This window comes from Gavia stellata, chromosome 5 (assembly GCF_030936135.1).
Source record: "Gavia stellata isolate bGavSte3 chromosome 5, bGavSte3.hap2, whole genome shotgun sequence".
NCBI classification, from domain to species: Eukaryota; Metazoa; Chordata; class Aves; order Gaviiformes; family Gaviidae; genus Gavia; species Gavia stellata.
This window is the reverse complement of record NC_082598.1, coordinates 46,431,017-46,445,783: the sequence shown is the minus strand read 5'-3', so window position 1 is coordinate 46,445,783 and position 14,767 is coordinate 46,431,017. Positions and strand designations below refer to the sequence as shown.

Genomic DNA, 14,767 nt, shown 5'->3' with positions numbered 1-14,767 from the left:
ATAAATATCTGGTATTGTACTTCATAGGAATTACAGGAAGAATTACTTTTGTTTGTATTATTTAGATGTGTACGTTGTGCTTCGTAAACAGTTCTAATGTGATTTTTATCTAACTCTAGAAGGGCAATATTTAGATTACACACAGTGCCATTTGCATTTGTAGGTCCATGCCTGTTGTATAAATTTCACTTTAGGTATGCCTAATGAGTTTTTGTAAGCTGAACTCTGGTACTAAGAGCAAAAGCCCATTGCGTGCCATTTTGTTGTGCGAGTTCATAATGGTTTTGTGTATGTGTTGGGAAATTCACTGCAAGTGAGATTTCATATTGAGTTGGAAGAGATTGCCAAATAAAGTGTAAAATTTGCAATAATTACATTCAAATGTTGCTTTAAAAAGTGTAATATTATGCATATGACAAACTTTATTTTTTTTTCCCAAAGCAAATAGAGTCAAATAAGCTCAAATGAGTTTTACAATGTAGTCAAGACTCTCCATGCTGGCCCATTCCCTCCTATTTTTACAGTATTTGGTGATCTTGTATACATTGTTCTCCCATTCACTTCTATTACCGGTATTATTTCTATTGCTTTAACCATACATGTTAAAGGCTGCATTGTCTTCTCTCCCTTCCTATTTTATGTCCCTTGACCTCATTTTTTTAGCCTTAATTTCTTGAAAAAGAAAGCAGGGTTTTGGGTATTCTTCGGGGTTTTTGGTTTTTAGGTTTTTTAAACACAGGAATTCAAATCATATTATAGCACAGATCTTGCGGCCTTGTTGCTCATCCATTCTTTAGTCAGCATCTGTCAGGGCCTCATCTTTGGTTCCACTTCTGAATTTTGGATAAATAAACAAAGAAGCATTAAAAAATGCAGATGTTCAGATATTGCAGTTAATAATGTGTTACGGCAAATTGAAAAAGCGTTACTGTGATGCATTTTTTCCAAGTTTGCTCTTCCTTGTGGATGTGCTCTGGTTTAGGTGTTAGGTACATGAGATTCAAAGTAATAAAGCTGCTTTGATAGCATCCTCAAAATAGTCACAAAATGTGTAATTTTCTTGATATTTTCTTTTACCCTAAATCCATGGTTACCATGTAGAATGATTATTTTTTTGTTGATAAATTATTAATGCTTTATTTGCAGTAGTGTCTGAATGCTTTTCTTCGGAAAGTTCAAACAATATTTTATGAAGAAAGTTTTCTATATCTTTGTGAAAATGTAGAGCGAAATGTAGAGCTTAAATGAAGATGCATGGCTGTGCTTTTCAAGAGTTAAAAATTAAATGCAGTGCTCTCAGTTGTGGCATGGCTTTCTGCAATAGAGTCAACTTGTAGGGGATGGTGGACCCTCATTAACATAATTTTAACATTATCTTCATAGTGGTGGAATGTACTATGGCATGTCTGATAATGTTCATCTTTTCCTTTCCTCCTATATGGCATTCATTTCATTTTGGCTCACAGGAATGCACTAAACCTCAGGTATTGTAACTTACTGTGTATGGTCCACTAACAATTTACTTGTGGGTTTGCAGTGTGATATCATAATACTGATGCAATGTTATGACTAAAATTGCCTCCTAGCCTTTGCTTTGATACTTGAGCGATCTCACTATGATATAAAATTGCTACTGTAAATGTGGAATTTGGTGACAGCACAATGTCTCTTGCCCAGCTTGATTGACCTTTCTTCCTTGCTTTGATGTCCTGTGATTTAGGGAAAATGGAGAAAAATAAGCAAAGGGTATATATAAAATATTTAGTGTTTGACAGACACTTTACTCAAGTATCTCTTCCATGACACGGAAGACTAAATCTTTGATTTTGATTTTAAAAATAGGCCCTCTGTAGCTGTTTGGTACTTGTAAGTCACTAAATGGAGTATGGCAAGATGAGCACCAAAGGTGCAATGGAAAGTTTTTCCTTAGCTGCAAACTTGTAGCAGTGCTTCTTGCTTGTTTTCTGTTCTGATGATGTGTACTGATTTGGCATAAAACAGTTGGATTTTGTAGACTCCTATCAAAATACGTGTAAATGGCCATTATTTGAAAAGCTGAAGGGTTGGACAAAGGCTTGCCAAGCTAGGGAGAAAAGTGTGCCCGAGTGAGTCAAGTACCTTGGAATGGCACCAAACGAAACAATATGTAGAAATTTTGACTGACATTGGATCTCAAATACAGTCAAAGTAATCTGAAGATCTGAGTGGCATCTTTTAAACTTAAGTTTAAGTAAGTCAATACTGAGCATCCACCAAATACAACATTTGATAAGAATGTGTCTTGTCAAACTGTTAAACGTCTTTTGTGTTAGAACTGAAAAGAAATTAAAAGTATTTTCCTTTAGCTTCAAAATTCTTCCTTTGCTCAAATATTACTTTGGTCAATTCTTCCAATATTTTATCAGGAAATGTATTTATCTTAAAAGTTCCTTCTGTATCACATTTTTCAATTCATTTCTTTAAAGGACTCAGGTTTCAAATTTCAATATGGTTCCAGTGTTCTAGGCAAGTGATTTCTGTGCTGAAATTTGTTTTCTGCAACAAATACTCTGTTTCTTTTAGGAATCCTGCTCTTTATCTTGAGGTCAGTGCTGACCAGTTTTTCAGTGGAATGAGCCCCGAGTCCTGAGTAACCTGCAGTTACTAAAATATTACGGCTAAGAGTGATATTGTTCTCATCAGATTATGATAGGAATTTGAAATACTTCATAATATTTTGATAACTTACCCTAATGCTTGAAAGACCATTTGAAATAAAATCTAATGTTGAATATTGTACTTCAGCGTGTTACTTTTGGAACAAGTGTTGCTGATTTCTAGGATAAGGAAAATAGAAACTTCATAATGTATGGAAATAAAATGAATGTGTTTTATCAGACTGATAAAATGCCATCCTTTTTGCCACCTTTGGTAGTTTGGTAAAATGGATCTGTTCTTTTTCAGGGAAGAAAAAAAAATCCTAATAAATTTAGACTGAGCTGTTCATACTTGAATCTGGAAAACCTTGTTCAGATTTTTTTTTAATAGAAAATTTTTGCTTGTACTTCTAATGTGTCAGAAACTGTCTTTAACTAGATTAGTGTAACACCTCCTTACTTAATAATAGAAATTGGATTTTAACTTCCGAAAGTGGATTTTCTCTTGTGTGTATCTATACTTAAGGGTACTTAATGTTTTTAGTGAAAAACCCTTGTTTTGACTGACTGAACTGAAAGAGCGTGGACCCTTTCTCCTGAGAATCTCCATGGCTTTTCTTCTGCTTTAGGCTGATTTATTTATTTCTTTTTAAATTTTAAAATAGGATAGTCACCTATGGAGTGAATTTAAAGGGTAGACTTTTCTTGCAATATCTTATTGCCAATAAACTTTGTGGCTGCTATAGTGCATCTGTGAAGAATTGGTCATGTCTGATCTGAGTGTTGCTGAGCTGGTTATTATGTATTTGCTTTGCTAAAGGCAAAATATCAAAGCTTACTGGGGAATATTTAGAGAGATGCAGGTAGGCCTGTAAATCAAATGCTGAAGCACTTGTGAATAGCCCTGAAGAGAAACTATAGTGTGTGGTTTTTTACTCTGTGAGAATCTGTCCAGATTTGAATTAGTTAACAGGCTTATGAAAATTGCTGCTAGTGCATCCTCAGCCAGGCTTTTTAAAGCCAGCTGCTGAAATCCCTGCAAAAGGTCTCTCTGCTTTAGTAGCCTTTCTTATCCCATTCACCTTGAGATTCATGTGAGGTGACAATCCGTTTATCCGGTGTCAGAAGGAAAAGAGCAGTGGGCATGGAGCCATCAATAACCCCAGCTTCTTCCCCAAGTTGCAAGCACGTAAAAATTTTATCCTTGCGCACTGTGCTATGGAGCCAGTCATTGCGCTGATGCATTAAGGGCAGACAAGTATTGTCCTTCTGGATTTTATTTGAAGGAGGTGACTGAAAATTTGAATGAGAAGAGGTCTGGAAATGAAACCATGTCTTAATGTGGCTGAGTCAAGTCTCATCTGCAGCCACAACTCCCTGAAAAAGTATGAGTTTTTTTCTAACTTTTTTTATATATGTGTATAGATATTTTTTTTTTTTAAGTATTAGAACCTGCTCACCTAGAAGGTCAGTAGCAAACTGCAGAAACCTTGCTCCCTGCCCCTATATTCACAGAATCACAGAATGATAGGGGTTGGAAGGGACCTCTGGATATCATCTAGTCCAACCCCTCCGCCAGAGCAGGTTCACCTAGAGCACATTGCACAGGAATGTGTCCAGGCAAGTTTTGAATATCTCCAGAGAAGGAGACTCCACAACCTCTCTGGGCAGCCTGTTCCAGTGCTCTGCCACCCTCCAAGTAAAGAAGTTCCTCCTCATGTTTAGATGGAACTTCCTATGACCAAGTTTGTGCCCATTACCTCTTGTCCTGTCACTGGGCACCACTGAAAAAAGACTGGCCCCATCCTCCAGGCACCCACCCCTTAAGTATTTATAAGCATTAATAGGATCCCCCTCAGTCTTCTCTTCTCCAGTCTAAAAAGACCCAAGTCCCTCAGCCTTTCCTCATAAAAAAGGTGTTCCAGTCCCCTAATCATCTTTGTAGCCCTTTGCTGTACCCTCTCCAGCAGTTCCCTGTCCTTCTTGAAGCGGGGAGCCCAGAACTGGACACAGTACTTAGATTGAGGCCTCACCAGGGCAAAGTAGAGGGGGAGGATAACCTCCCTCGACCTGCTTGCCACACTTTTCTTGATGCACCCCAGGATGCCATTGGCCTTCTTGGCCACAAGGGCACATTGCTGGCTCATGGTCATCCTGTTGTCCACCAGGACTCCCAGGCACCTTCCCACAGAGCTGCTCTCCAGCAGGTCAGCCCCTAACCTGTACTGATGCATGGGGTTATTCCTCCCCAGGCACAGTACCCTACACTTGCCTTTATTGAATTTCATAAAGTTCCTCTCTGCCCAACTCTCCAGCCTGTCCAGGTCACGCTGAATGGCAGCGCAGCCTTCTGGTGTGTCCGCCACTCCTCCCAGTTTTGTGTCATCAGCAAACTTGCTGAGGGCACACTCTGTCCCTTCATCCAGGTCATTGACGAATATGTTGAACAGGACTGGACCCAGTACTGACCCCTGGGGAACACCACTTGTTGCAGACCTCCAACTAGACTCTGTGCCACTAATCACAACCCTCTGAGCTCTATCTGTCAGCCAGTTTTCAATCCACTCCACTGTCCGTTCATCTAACCCACAGTTCCTAATTTTGCCTATGAGGATGATGTGGGAGGTGGTGTCAAAAGCCTTGCTGAAGTCAAGGTAGAAAACATCTACTGCCCTCCCCTCATCTATCCATCCAGTCATGCCATCGTAGAAGGCTATCAGATTGGTCAGACATGACTTCCCCTTGGTGAATCCATGTTGACTACTTCTGATAACCTTCTTTTCCTCCAGATGCTTTGAGATGATGCCTAGAACGAGCTGTTCCATCATCTTTCTAGGATGGAGGTGAGGCTGACTGGCCTATAGTTTCCTGGGTCTTCCTTCTTGCCCTTTTTGAAGTCTGGAGTGACATTGGCTTTCCTCCAGTCCTCAGGCACCTTGCCTGTTCTCCAGGACCTTTCAAAGATGATGGAGAGTGCATCCCATCAGGACCCATGGACTTGTGGATGTCCAGTTTACTTAATTGGTCTCTAACTTGATCCTCCTCAACCAAGGGAAAGTCTTCCTTCTTCCAGACTTTCTCGGTTACCTCCAAAGTCTGGGACTCCTGAGGGCTGGCTGGAGCAGTAAAGACTGAAGCAAAGAAGGCATTCAGTGACTCGTCCTTCTCTGCATCACCTGTCATCATGGCACCTGTCTCATTCAACAGTGGGCCCACATTTTTCTCTAGTTTTCCTTTTGCCTCTGACGTACTTGAAGAAACCCTTCCTGTTGACCTTGACATCCCTTGCCAGGTTTAATTCCAAGGAGGCCTTGGCTTTCCTCGGTTCATCCCTGCATACTCTTGACAGCATTCTTGTAATCTTCCCAAGTGGTCAGTCCCTTCTTTCACATACTGTAAACTTCCTTCTTCCACTTGAGCTTTTTCAGAAGCTGCTTGCTCTGCTATGCAGGTCTCCTGCTTCCCTTGTTCGATTTCTTGCTCTTAGGGATACACCGAGCCTGAGTTTGGAGGAAGTAGGACTTGAATATCACCCAGCTCTCTTGAGCCCCCCTACCCTCTAGAGCCCTAACCCATGGGATTTCTCCAAGTGGTTCCTTAAGGACATCAAAGTTAGCCCTCCTGAAGTCCAAGGTTGCAATCCTACTTGTTGTTTTGTGCATACTGCACATGATCCTAAACTCTGTCTTCTCATGATGGCTACAGCCAAGGCTCCCCCCAACCTTCATGTCCTCCACTAGTCCCTCTTTGTTTGTCAGTACTGGGTCCAGTAGTACACCTCTCTTTGTTGGCTCCTCCACCACCTGAATCAAAAAGTTATCAACACACTGGAGGAACCTCCTGGACTGTACATGCCTGGCTGTGTGGCCTTCCCAGCAGGTACCAGGGCAATTGGAGTCCCCCATGAGAACCAAGGCCTGTGATTGTGAGGTGACTCTCAGCTGTCTGTAGAAGGCCTCATCAACTTCCCCACCCTGATTAGGTGGCCTGTAATAAACACCCACAAAAGTGTCTCCCATATTAGCCTGCCCTTTAATCCAAGCTCTCAACTTGCTCTTCATCTGCCCCCAGGGAGAGCTTGATATGTTCCAGTTGCTCTCTCACATAAAGAGCAACTCCACCACCTCGCCTTGCTGGCCTATCTTTCCTAAAAAGAACATAGCCATCCATGACAGTGTTCCAGTCATGTGAGCTATCCCACCATGTCTCAGTAATTGCAATGAGATCATGGCCCTGCGACCGCACACAGATCTCTAATTCTTCCTGTTTATTCCCTGTGCTGCGTGCATGGGTGTATCAGCATTTCAGGGAGGGAGCTGTGTGTGTAACTTTTGTCCTTGAGGGGTGGTAGGCCTTCTGGTTCTCAAAAATACTAGCATTATTCTCTTCTAACTAACAGTTATTGCAAAGCATTGTCAAAGTAGCCTTTTTTCCTGATACCATTTGCATTCACATTGTCTGCTGAGAGTCTTCAAGTCCTAGATTGAAAATTTATGTTCAGATTGCTCTGTTTTATGAAACAGATAAAAGCAGGCTCGCTGAAGATAAGCCTGGGGGTGGCACACCAGTGTCTGAAGGGCAGTGTGCTAGCAGGGACCTTTGGACTGCCGTCTCAGCGGAGGTAGGGGATGGGGACCCATGCAGCAGCAAAGACATAGGGGTTGTTTATGTGCTAGAAACTAGGGAAGCGCATGAGATTAGTCAAATACGAATTAGGGCTTCTCCCCCCAAAAAGGTGGCAGGATCAACAGCCCAACTGAAGTGCATATATACCAATGCATGCAGCATGGGCAACAAACAGGAGGAGCTGGAAGCCATTGTCCAGCAGGAAAACTATGGTATAGTGGTCATCATGGAAACTTGGTGGGACACCTCGCACAAATGGATTGTTCCACTGGATAGCTACAAACTCTTCAGAAGGGACAGGCAAGGAAGGAGAGGCAGTGGGGTAGCCCTGTATGTCAAGGAGTGTTTCGATTGTCTAGGAGTTAATGATGGTGACGATAGGGTTCGGTGTCTGCGGGTAAGAATCAGGGGAAAGGCCAACAAGGCAGGTATCGTGGTGGGAGTCTGTTATAGACCACCCAACCAGGATGAGGAGACAGATGAAATATTCTATAAGCAGCTGGGAGAAGTCTCACAATCGGTAGCCCTTGTTCTTGTGGGGTACTTCAACTTACCAGATGTTTGCTGGAAATATGATACAGCGGAAAAGAAACAGTTTCAGAGGTTCCTAGAGTGTGTGGAAGATAAATTCCTAACACAGCTGGTGAGTGAGCCAACTAGGGAAGGTGCCCCGCTGGACTTGCTGTTTGTGAACTGAGGACTTGTGGGGGATGCGACGGTGAGTAGCCGTCTTTGGGCATAGTGATCACGAAATGATAGAGTTTGAGATTGTCAGAGAAGTAAGGAGGAGGGTCAGCAGAACTGCTACCTCGGGCTTCCAGAGGGCTGACTTCGGCCTGTTTAGGAGCCTAGTGGACAGAGTCCCTTGGGAAGCAGCCCTGAAAGGGAAAGGAGTCCAGGAAGGCTGGACACTCTTCAAGAAGGTAGTCTTAAAGGTCCAGAAGCAGGCCATCCTGATGTGCCAGAAGATAAGCCAGTGGGGAAGAAGACCGGCCTGGCTGAACAGAGAGCTTTGGATGGAACTCAGAGAGAAAAAAAGGAGAGTTTATGACCTTTGGAAGAAGGGGCAGACCACTCAGGAGGGATACAAGGATGTCGTGAGGTTTTGCAGGGAGAAAATTAGAAGGGCCAAAGCCCAACTATAACTTAACCTGGTGACTGCTGTAAAAGACAACAAAAAATTTTTCTATAAATACATTAGCAACAAAAGGAGGGATAAGGAGAATCTTCATTCTTTACTGGATGTGGGGGGAAACATAATGACAAAGGATGAGGAAAAGGCTGAGGTACTTAATGCTTTCTTTGCCGCAGTCTTTAATACTAAGACCAGTTGTTTTCTGGGTACCCAGTCCCCTGAGCTGGAAAATAGGGACGGGGAGCAGAATGAAGACCCCCACAATCCAAGGGGAAATGGTTAGTGACCTGCTACACCATCTGGACACCCACAAGTCTATGGGATCAGATGGGATCCACCCAAGGGTACTGAGGCAGCTGGTGGAAGTGCTCACCAAGCCACTTTCCATCATCTACCAGCAGTCCTGGCTAATGGGGGAGGTCCCAGTGGACTGGAGGTTAGCAGATGTGATGCCCATCTTCAAGAAGGGCCAGAAGCAGGATCTGGGAAACTGCAGGCTTGTCAGTCTGACTTTGGTGCTGGGGAAGATTATGGAGCAGATCATCTTGAGTGCCATCACGCAGTATGTACAGGACAACCAGGCGATCAGGCCCAGTCAGCGTGGGTCTATGAAAGGCAGATGCTGCTTGACTAACCTGATCTTCTATGACAAAGTGGCCCACTTAGTGCATGAGGGAAAGGCTGTGGATATAGTCTACCTAGACTTTAGTAAAGCCTTTGATACTATTTCCCTCAGCATTCTCCTGGAGAAACTGACTGCTCATGGCTTGGAGAGGTGCACTCTTTGGGTAGAAAACTGGCTGGATGGCCGGGCGCAAAGGGCTGTGGTGAATGGAGTTAAATCCAGTTGGCGGCTAGTCACAAGTGGTGTTCCCCAGGGCTTGGTACCAGGGCTGGTCTTGTTTAATATATTTATTGATGATCTGGATGAGGGGATCGAGTGCTCCCTCAGTGAGATTGCAGATGACCCAAGTTGGGCGGGAGTGTTGGTCTGCTCGAGGGTCGGAAGGCTCTGCAGAGGGATCTGGACAGGCTGGATCAATGGGCCGAGGCCAATTGTATGAGGTTCAACAAGGCCAAGTGCCGGGTCCTGCACTTGGGTCACAACAACCCCATGCAATGCTGCAGGCTTGGGGATGAGTGGCTGGAAAGCTGCCCCACAGAAAAGGACCTGGGGGTGGTGGTCGACAGCCATCTGAATATGAGCCAGCAGTGTGCCCAGGTGGCCAAGAAGGCCAACGGCATCCTGGCCTGTATCAGAAACAGTGTGGCCAGCAGGAGCAGGGAGGTGATCGTGCCCCTGTACTTGGCGCTGGTGAGGCCGCAACTCGAATACTGTGTTCAGTTTTGGGCCCCTCACTACAAGAAGGACACTGAGGTGCTGGAGCGTGTCCAGAGAAGGGCGACGAAGCTGGTGAGGGGTCTGGAGCACAAGTCTGATGAGGAGCGGCTGAGGGAACTGGGGTTGTTCAGTCTGGAGAAGAGGAGGCTGAGGCGAGACCTTATCGCTCTCTACAACTACCTGAAAGGGGGTTGCAGAGAGGTGGGTGTTGGTCTCTTCTCCCAAGGGATAAGTGATAGGACAAGAGGAAATGGCCTCAAGTTGTGCCAGGGGAGGTTTAGACTGGATATTAGGAAAAATTTCTTCACTGAAAAGGTTGTCAGAGGTTGGAACAGGCTGCCCAGGGAGGTGGTTGAGTCACCATCCCTGGAGTTACTTAAAAGACATGTGGATGAGGCACTTAGGGACATGGCTTAGTGGTGGACTTGGCAGTATTAGGTTAATGGTTGGACTTGATGATCTTAAAGGTCTTTTCCAACCTAAATGATTTTGTGATTCTATGAAATTTGCCTTTTCCTTTGTCTGCAAAATTAGGATTTAAAAATCAACAAAGCTGTTGTATATCATATTTCTACGTTTAGGAAGGATTTAAAAAAAAATAAGGATTTTAAATTTTTCTGCCTGAATTTAATGCAAAAGCCTAGTTGTTTTCCTCTATTCAGTGTGTGTCACTATGGAGGTGATGTGGAAGTTTAGAAGATGACAAACAGTGTTTTCTTGTGGTTAATATAGTAGATGGGAATTCAAAAAAGTTGATTCTTTTTTAGGACTTTGTTACAGATGTCCAGTATAATTTGGGTTGAGACTTAATGTTAAAAAACAGCATAATACAATTGCTTCTCTGCATGTATATTTATGTTTATGTTGTAAAATAGGTACTGCTGGTTTTCTTTCCATAGACCACAACAAATGATTATGAAATACCTCATATGTGCTTGCTTCTCAACAATGTGGACTTTACAGTGTTGTGATATACCTTGCTATAATGTATGCTTGTTAGTGCATTGTATTCTACGTAGTGAATTGGTACCAATATAGTAGTGTACTTATTCATCTCTATTACATATAGAATTTCAGTCATTTTAGTTGGAATCAGTAGGAACAGTTGTTAGATACCCAGTCTACAAGAAATCAGTTTAAAGGAATACTGTCAATCTTTCAAGCCTGTAAATAGCTTGTTTTTAAAGTTCCTGGTGATTTTTAGGATTATCTAGTACTTTCATTCTAATATAAGTTCACTTAATAAAACAAAAAGCAAACCACAGAATCAATTGTGAATATTCACATTAAAAAAAAAAAAAAGGCTTGCTTTTAGGAAGAACAAACCACATCTGAGCTAATTTGCCAAGTCTAGGAAAATGATTTAATAGGGCAGCGAACAAGGAGGTGTGAACTCACTGAGAGCTTGACTTCATACAAAGGTATAAAGGATATGGAGAGGTCATGGGGAAAAAACAATTTTTTTTTAAACATCCTTGACATTGGAAGTGTTAAGTGAGTCTATTTACAAAGGAAAAAAGGCACAGAAAAACTACTTGGGGATCCTAGTCAGGTGTACTTGGTTGTCAAAAATCTTCAGGGAAGCAGAATGTTTGAGGGTTTTGGCTTTATATGTTAGTTTGAGTTATGGCAGCTGAATCTGTTTAAATAGATTTAATTTTTGAGCTTGATGCTAACTTAGTTTTTGCCCGGAGAGAGGAAAAATGTGAAGAGCAAGGAGGAAGGAAGCTCAGAAGGTTCTGTTATATGGCATATGCAAAATGAAGGCAAAAAGGTCACCTCACTTAATTTGTTTCATCACCAAGAACAGAATGAGTCTGGTTCAATTTTTATTTAAGTAATGTAAGCAGAGAAATGGTAATTCAAAACATAATTGTACACACACCTAAATTTATAGTGTATTGCTGACGGGAAGTAGCATGCTATGCGAGGGTGTTTTAATCACACGTTTGCACAAATAATGAGTGTTTGTTTGCTCAAACAAATTTGTCTCTAGTGATAACAAATTGAGTATAAAATAATTTATTTAATATTTCTAGTGTTTATATTTAAAATGTACTGTATTGATTGTTCCATTAATAAAACAGAGGGGCTAGTTCTTAACATTGCCAAGTACAAGTGTCCCTTTACCTGGTAAGGGTATTTGTTTAGTTGCTTTTGTTCATTTACAAAATTCAGTGTGGAATTTCAAAAGCAACTGTTTTTATTATTCCATGATGGTGATAATCTACTCATGATTTGGAATGTGATTGATCCCTACATCATACTAGGAAGCAATGCGAAATACTAAATAGATACATATATAGTCTGTATATGTAGTATTTGAACACGTGCAGTAATGCTCATTCCTGAAGTGTGTGACTCTGTTATATATGCAGGTGTATTTTGAAGTGAGACTTTAGAAAAATTGTGAAGTAATTTTATCTGAAATACGAAATTCCTGAGATAATTTGGGCAGTTCCCATTAACCATTTTTTGTATAGGAGTTGGATGTTTCTTTATGGGAAAATCCACTGGTAATGTTACAATGATGATACGTAATTCCCATCCCTGTGTTCTGTGTTTTGTTGCAAAACACAACCTTTTTAGCCTCACAGCTCCCTTCCTTCATCTGGGTTGTAAGGGGCTATTAGTGTTTAAAGTTATGTATTATGTTATGTATTATTGCTAATATATGAGTAATGCTATCATTTTATTTTGTGTAGCACCCGAAGCAAAACAAAACTGTTAGTTCATCATCCTTTTAGTAATGTCTACTGGCAAGCTAATGCAAAATTAATGACATGCAGTGTGTTATTTACTCAACTTGCAGCTCCTGTCAGAGGATGTCTATTTTTATATATTACATCATCCCTGCTGCAGAACTCATATATCCATTGGGATTTACTGTTCTTCTATTCCCTTTGGAAGGGCTCACATTGATGTCATAACTGGATTTGTAATTGTGATTAGATTTGGAAATTCAAAGAGAAACATTGAAGCTATGCAGTATTTTCTGCAACTGAAGTGTCGGTAATATTACTGAGTTTCTTTTTGTTTTTTTTTTAGGTATATTACTGACTCTAGGTCCTGTTTACAGTTTCTAGAGCTGCCAATACTATATGACCACACATATGTGAAACTTTTGGTTAATAATAGCATAGATTTTCCAGAGCTGCATGGGGTTTTTTTGCAGTTACTGAGTTGTGATGTGCTCTTTTATGTAATATAAAAGATTGTTTTTCTGAGTTGTAGGGTATAAAACTAAATGTGAGTTTTGTCATCAAAGCAAAAAGTTGTTCGTGCAGCAGAAAAATGAATTTTTCATAACTCTTTTCTAAACTGATGGTTGCATAATGTAACAATGCAAATATTGAATTTCTACCACTTAAACCTGATTAGAGCTGAGGGAGATTAAAAAACAAAATACATACATGTGTTCTTAAATATTTTTAAATAGGATATCCTCATTAGTGTAAGGTTGTTCATTTGGAAACAATGTTTGCATATAAAGTACATATGGGGAAATGGGATCTGCCTATGCGTTATATTTGTAGAATACCAATACAGATCTTTTCAACACTGGCATGTCTATACAGATGAGCATCATGAGTGATAGTCTTAATGTGGACATTTGTCCACTAAAGCATGGAAAAAAGCTGTCAGTTCATTTTTTCCCAAGCATCTGAGCCACTGGTATGTGAGCTGTGCTTGACGTAGTGACTTAAAGGTAAAATGGTTAGTATTTGGAGTCAGTCTTTCCACAAAAGGTTTTGTTTCTGAGTACTTTTAATAGTGCTTTTGTATTTGATTTGAATCATTTAAAATGATCATTTTGCTCAGTGAATTTCAAAGCTCTAAAAAGTTATTAAAAGTAGTAGTTTAAATATCCTGAGCAACTAAAGGACGTATATATAGAATTGAAACATAGGAAAGATGGAATGTGCCAAGAAGGCCAATGACATCCTGGCTTACAACAGAAACAGTGTGGCCAGCAGGAGTAGGGAAGTGATCGTGCCCCTGTACTCGGCTCTGGTGAGGCCGCACCTCAAATACTGTGTTCAGTTTTGGGCCCCTCACTACAAGAAGGACATTGAGGTGCTGGAGCGTGTCCAGAGAAGGGCGACGAAGCTGGTGAGGGGTCTGGAGCACAAGTCTGATGAGGAGCGGCTGAGGGAACTGGGGTTGTTCAGTCTGGAGAAGAGGAGGCTGAGGCGAGACCTCATCGCTCTCTACAGTTACCTGAAAGGAGGTTGCAGAGAGGTGGGTGCTGGTCTCTTCTCCCAAGGGACAAGTGACAGGACAAGAGGAAATGGCCTCAAGTTGTGCCAGGGGAGGTTTAGACTGGATATTAGGAAAAATTTCTTCACTGAAAAGGTTGTCAGAGGTTGGAACAGGCTGCCCAGGGAGGTGGTTGAGTCACCATCCCTGGAGGTATTTAAAAGACATATTGTAGACATGGTGCTTAGGGACATGGTTTAGTGGTGGACTTGGCAGTGTTAGGTTAACAGTTGGACTTGATGACCTTAAAGGTCTTTTCCAACCTAAATGATTTTGTGATTCTAAGTCCAGAAGGTGAGTTATTCTTTCACTTTCTATTTTGGATTTGCAAATACTTATTTTTTCCTTGACAACTGGCATATGTTAATTCCTCACTGGTCTTGCAGTTACCAATGGTGAAGGGGGTGGGGGGGGAAGCAACACTGTTTCTCCATGTTTTGAAATATTGATGTTACAGTCATGCCTAAAGGCCTCCACCAAAGATTGGAACCTATTGCAACACATTGAAACATGACCTTACCATAACGAGTTTTGGTGCATGAGTATCAAACCAGTTTGAGATGAGGAAAGAGGAAATTAGGGGTAATGCAAGAATTTAGTAATAAAACAAGAACTGTAACCTGCAACTCGTGGCTTCTAGTCTGGTGTCGTGATCTTAAACAGTAATTTGTGAAACTAAATCAGAATGGTGATAGTAAATTAGAAGTAAATTGTGTATATCTAGTTTAACATAGCGTGAATTATCACGTGTTTGAAGCTTTGTCCTAC

At 41.5% G+C, this 14,767-nt stretch overlaps 1 protein-coding gene across 3 annotated transcripts in view; it reads left to right on the top strand.

Moving 5' to 3' along the window:
* The window catches only part of RAPGEF2 (Rap guanine nucleotide exchange factor 2), a 197,807-nt gene that overhangs the window by 100,796 nt on the left and 82,244 nt on the right, over window positions 1-14,767 (top strand). For 2 of the 3 annotated variants that reach the window (XM_059818074.1, XM_059818072.1), the window contains exon 7: window positions 1,467-1,484. The exons of the other annotated variant lie outside the window; for it this stretch is intronic. In XM_059818074.1, the coding sequence (XP_059674057.1) occupies window positions 1,467-1,484 (18 nt within the window). The remainder of the gene's footprint in view (window positions 1-1,466; window positions 1,485-14,767) is intronic. 3 annotated transcript variants of the gene reach the window in all.